This window comes from Muntiacus reevesi, chromosome 5 (genome assembly GCF_963930625.1).
Source record: "Muntiacus reevesi chromosome 5, mMunRee1.1, whole genome shotgun sequence".
Classification (NCBI taxonomy): Eukaryota; Metazoa; Chordata; class Mammalia; order Artiodactyla; family Cervidae; genus Muntiacus; species Muntiacus reevesi.
The window spans coordinates 50042080-50048079 of NC_089253.1; the positions used below are offsets into that span (position 1 = coordinate 50042080).

General features: G+C 51.0%; 1 protein-coding gene across 1 annotated transcript in view; it reads right to left on the reverse strand.

Annotated features, from left to right (window-relative positions):
• Positions 1-4111, reverse strand: part of CHIT1 (chitinase 1) — a 47333-nt gene extending 43222 nt beyond the window's left edge. The window contains 1 exon segment of the mRNA XM_065937110.1: positions 3873-4111. Within this exon segment, the coding sequence (XP_065793182.1) occupies positions 3873-4111 (239 nt within the window).
• Positions 4112-6000: the final 1889 nt, after the last annotated feature.

Sequence of the window (6000 nt, forward strand, 5' to 3'; positions counted from 1 at the left end):
AGAAAATATTTGTCAGATGAGGGACTGAAAATAATCAGGTCAGGGACGCTCTGCCAGGCAGATTTCTTACACTGGAAAGACTCTCAGACCTTCTGCCTCCTGGTGCCCAGAGCGACAGCTGTCCCATCATCACCCAGAGGAAGGGACTGAACTTTCTGCTCTTGCTGATAAAATAAACTAGTCTCCTATTTTACTACCAAAGACGGCAGTTCTTTGTTTCGAGGAACCAGCAGGAGAGGAAATGGGCTGCTTGGGTGAGGGTGTGGGGCAGAGGAGCGGGGGTGGACTAGAGCTGTTGCATGAGGAAGTAGAACCTGTTGTCAAGGGGCTTCCCTGGTTGAACACGTGCTCTCCTCCTGGGAAGAATGGAGCGGCAGGGGTGAGAGGCCAGCAGACCTTTCTCCCGGCCCCAGGAGCTAGAGGAAGACCAAGCAGCACAATGTCACCCTGAAAAAGTGGGCTGATCTTGGGCTTCGTGTGATGGGAACAGCAGGAATCCTTGGGTCTGAGCAGCGCCAGGACTTGGCCCCCCTCCTCCCCTCTTTCTGCCCTTCTCTCCTCCACAAGCTCCCAGAGGACACAGACTGCTTCCCCAAGTCTACTGTGTCACTGCCTTCCAGTTCCATCACTACTAGATCAAAGGAAAGCCATGACAGCTAAAACGTAGTGTGTGTGTGTGTGGGGGGGGGGGGATGGTTAGGTATAGGAGCTGAGGCTCAGGAAGAGTTCACCAAGTGGAGAGTTGGTTCAGGGCGACAGTTTTTAAAGTCTTTTCACAAACTTTTTAGTCCCTTGACTTTCACAAAAATGGACACCAACCAGAAAGGATTCTCCTCCATTTCAGTGACAAGGAGCTTGAGGCCCCAGAAAGGGAATAGCTAGGATGGAAACACGTACTTTGTGCTTCTGCACTCACTGCCATCTCTTTGAGGCCCGGCTGGAATGAGGATAGAGGAGAAAGTGGCGGAGGTGATGAGGTATCAGAGAGGGAAGAAAACTTAGGGACGGGGGACCCACAAAGGCAGCCTGGAACACCTGGTGCTGCTGGCTGACTTTCCACGGGGGGTCCTGGAGAGGACTTCTATCACGCTACTACTACTGGTAATAACAGTTACTATTTATTGTTTACCTTGTGCCAGATACATAAACACTGCAGGAGGCATTAATGCACAAAGGGCTTTAGAAACACGATCATCTTTAACACTCAAAAGAATCAATAAGATAGATATTTTTGTTTCTATTTTTCGGACAAGGAGCTTGAGGTTCAGAACTTTCCTGAGACCTCACAGGATTCCAAAGGCCACTCTCATAACCACTGTGCACTACTGCCCAGGTGAGATAAAAATGCCACCCCATTGCTTTTATTCCTCTACACCGTTGGCATCATTCAGCCCCAGAATGCAGGTGCCTGAGAAAGGAAGGCCTCTATTCTTCACACTGTTCATGCGCTTCTCAAGGCAAGAATACTGAAGTGGTTTGCCATTCCCTTCTCCAGTGGGCCATGTTTTGTCAGAACTCTCCACCATGACCCATGCGTCTTGGGTGGCCCTGCACAGCATGGCTCATAGTTCCATTGAATTAGACAAATCTGTGGTCCATGTGATTAGATTGGTTAGCTTTCTATGATTGTGGTTTTTGTTCTGTCTGCCCTCCTGATAGGAGAGACTGGGGGAAAACTGACATTACTTTGTCAACTAAAGTCTGTCTAGTCAAAGCTTTGGTTTTTTCCAATAGTATGGATGTGAGAGTTGACCTATAAAGAAATCTTAGTGCCAAAGAATTGATGCTTTTGAACTGTGGTGTTGTAGAGGACTCTTGAGAGTCTCTTGGACAGCAAGGAGATCCAACCAGCCCATCCTAAAGGAAATCAGTCCGGAATATTCACTGGAAGAACTGATGCTGAAACTGAAACTCCAGTACTTTGGACACCTGACGCGAAGAGCTGACTCATTGGAAAAGACCCTGATGCTGGGAACAACTGAAGGTGGGAAGAGAAGGGACGACAGAGAATGAAGTGGTTGGATGGCATCACTGACTCAATGGACATGAGTTTGAGTAAGCTCCGGGAGTTGGTGATAGACAGGGAAGCCTGATGTGCTGCAGTCCATGGGGTCGCAGAGTCGACAGATTGAACGACTGAACTGAACTGTTCTTCATTGTCTTAAATTCCTAGGCTTAAAACATTTTTACTGCCCCATCATTGCCCCCACCCCACCAGCCTAGGCCTCAGCAGTAGGGTGATATCTGCAGCCACGGCAAAGGGCAAAGCGGCCACATCCTGGGCAGACCCCTGACAAGAAAGGTCACTCTCTCCATGCCTGTGACTCCCACTCTCTGACTGGGCCCAGAGCTTGGTGTGGGGTAAAGTTTCACCCAGACAGTTCTCTACCAGGGGAGCTAGCGAGAGGAAGTGAGTCTTTAGGGGCGGAAGAGTGGGTGGGTGCAAACAGACAGCCTGGGAGGCCCTGGGGACTTTCCCCTGTGCCTGAGCTCCTCCGGTAGGGCAGCCAAGTACCCCAGCACCCCAGCCTCTGGCTGGGTTTCTGACTCTTTCACGTCCTGTTTCTGTCACGCCCTCTGTTGTGTAACCCCCTCGCTTCATTTTAGAATCACTTTACCACCCATTGTTCCCCTCACCCATCCCTCCCTCCCAACTTCAGTTGAGACAAGGCAGGCCTAGGGGAGGGAGGCACTCCAACAGGTTCCACCCTGGCAAGCTGAACTCAGAAATGAGCAGTCCCCCCACTCCTGACACCCTCCCCCCCTCCACTGCAGGCTCCATGAAGCCTGGCTGAAATGTGAACCTTGAGCTTCTCTTGTGATTTCTCTTCCTTTTCTGTTTACTGACCTGGAGAAGGAAATGGCAACCCACTCCAGCATTCTTGCCTGGAAAATCCCATGGACAGAGGAGCCTGGTGAGTTCATAGGGTCACAAAGACTCGGACATGACTGAAGTGACTTAGCACCTGGCACTAGGCATCTTGAAATCTTCCTTTTTTTCTGCTTCCTCCCCTTCAACTTCAGGGCTGACCTGTTTTTATTTGATTTGGCTAGGGTGGCGGCGGCGGGGGCCGGGGGGCGGTCGCTGGTGGCTCAGAGGGTAAAGAATCCACCTGCAATGCAGGAGACCTAGGTTCGATCCCTGGGTTTGGAAGATGGAATGGAAGAGGGCATGGCAACCCACTCCAGTACTCGTGCCTGGAGAATCCCATGGACAGGGGAGCCTGGTGGGCTACAGTCCATGGGGTCTCAAAGAGTCAGGGAGACTGAGGGGCTAAGGACAGCACAGCTCAGCGAGAGGAGGCAGCTTAGTAAAAGGAAAGCCAGTCCTTTACAGCAGCGCCTCCGGTGAGACTTTCGAGGTCTGAGAGTCTCTGGATGCACAAGTACCAAGACTCTTTTTGATTGTTTAACAAGGGAAACAATGGAGACCTGCGATTGTCTTACCCAGCAAAGTTGCTCATCTGTCTCCAAGGCGAAAATACACACCATGGCTGTAAGGTGAAACGCGCGAGCTTGACAACTAGAGACAAAACAGACTGCAAGCACACTTGGGCGTGCCAAGATAAGATCGCGCAGAATGACAATACCTGCGTGCTCACAAGGACGGAAACTGGTCACGCACGCGACCCCCGTGGTGAACCCACATTTACACACACAGAGTACCGAGAAAGTTCAGAATTGGCCGCCCTGGCACGAGTTAACCTTACCGGCCCTCCCCACCCCTCCCCCCTGCCCCGCCCCCGCCCGCGTCAAGGCTTTCCCAGCCGAGTCGCGGGCCTCCCCCTCCCCCCGCCCCGCCCCGCACCCCCCACTTCCCCCGCCGCGTCACCGCTTTTACCAGCGCTGACGTGGCCGCTGCGCGTGACTACCCGGCCGCCGGAAGCGCAGCCCTTATAGGGCGCAGACGCCTGAGGGTTCCGCAGGGCAGGAGGCCGGGCCACAGCGGCCCCCGGTCTTTGGCCAGGCTCTCATCTTCCAATCGAGTCCCAGGTCCCTCTAAGGCGAGCCATTTCGGAGAGAAGAGGCGGGTTTCCACCTCCTCCAGAGAGCTGGAGCGCCCGGGGGGGTGGCAGCCTTCCCAGACACTGTCTTCCAGAATGTTCCTCATTGTGTTTCTCCTGAAACGTTCAGAGCAGGACTGAAATGCAGATGACAGTTGGCCTTTGACAGACACACTCAAATGATGCCCTCACGCTCTGGGGCCCTCAAGTCCGAGCCAGAGGCTGTGTAGAGAGGCCAGTGTGGCTTGGTGGGAAGGACAGCCTAGCCTCTGCTGGGTAACCTTAAACAAGCCTCATAGTTACTGCCAGCCTCATTCTCCTTATCCCTGAAGTATAGAAGGTTCTTGCCTTATGGAGTGGTTGTGAGCATCAAAGAGGCATTCAGCTTGTTCTTGTAAAACAGCTTTGAAAACTGTGAAGTGCTGTGCAAAATTATGGTGGCCACTTTGTACCCTCAGTTCAGTTCAGTCTCTCAGTTGTGTCTGACTCTTTGCAACCCCATGGACGTGCAGCACGCCAGGGCTCCCTGTCCGTTGCCAACTCGCAGAGCTTGCTCAAACTCATGTCCATTGAGTTGGTGATGCCATCCTGCCGCTTAATCCTCTGTCGTCCCCTACTCCTACCTTCAATCTTTCCCAGCATTAGGGTCTTTTCCAAGGAGTCAGTTCTTCGCATCAGGTGGCCAAAGTATTGGAGTTTCAGCTTCAGCATCAGTCCTTCCAATGAATATTCAGACTGATCTCCTTTAAGATGGACTGATTGGATCTCCTTGCAGTCCAAGAGACCCTCAAGTGTCTTTGCCAACACCACAATTCCATTCTTTGGTGCTCAGCTTTCTTTATAGTTCAACTCTCACATCCATACATGACTACTGGAAAAACCATAACCTTGACTAAATGGCCTTTGTTGGCAAAGTAATGTCTCTGCTTTTTAATATGCTGTCTGGGTTGGTCATAACTTTTCTTTCAAGGAGCAAGCGTCTTTTAATTCCATGGCTGTAGTCACCATCCACAGTGATTTTGGAACCCAAGAAAAGAAAGTCTGTCACTGTTTCCACTGTCTCCCCATCTATTTGCCATGAAGTGATGGGACCAGATGCCATAATCTTAGTGTTCTGAATGTTGAGCCTCAAGCCAACTTTTTCACTCTCCTCTTTCACTTTCCTCAAGAGGCTCTTTAGTTCTTCTTTGCTTTCTGCCATATGGGTTGTGTCATCTGCATAGCTGAGGTTATTGATATTTTTTCCGGCAATCTTGATTCCGGTTTGTGCTTCATCCAGCCCAGCGTTTCTCATGATATACTCTGCATATAAGTTTAATAAGCAGGATGACATGTACCCTGGAAGAGCCTATTCAGGTGCCCCTTCTAAGGAAGGGAGCAACAGAGGCCCAGATGCTGATTTGGCTTCCAGAACCTGCCTCTCTGGGGCCTCACCCAGCCACTCTGGGATGCTCTTTGACCCTGTGGAAAAGCTTAAGCTTTATAAACAAAATCACCTGGTGTCTGCTGTCTGTGCTGCCATGGTGGTGATGGGCTGTTTTGGGTCCCCACTAGTAAACAAGTGTGGTGAGCATGCTTGAGATGACCTTTCCAGTTAAACCCGGGAAGGAAACCAGAATTGTCAAAAGCCAGTGGGTGAGCAGTCGTGTGAATGCTTGTATAGTACTGGATTGTCTTCTGCCTCTACTAATAAGACCTACAAATCTGGCTCAGAACTTCCAGGGCCAGCAAGCTATTTCATACTGGACACCAACTATCTACCGCTGCTTCCATTCCAACCCCCTTCGTTAACTTCAGACTATGTTTGCTGGCAGCGTTGCATGTATTCCCTCTGTATGCATGCCTCCTCCTTGTCCCCAGCTTGGAGTTTCTTGAGGTCAGGAATCATTTCTTTCAAAGTGGACTGAAGAGCTTCCACCTTCCATTCTTGAGGATGGGGACCAAGCCCCCTTCCTTCTGATCACTTTAAAACAAGGAGGAGAAAAGGTGTTCAGAT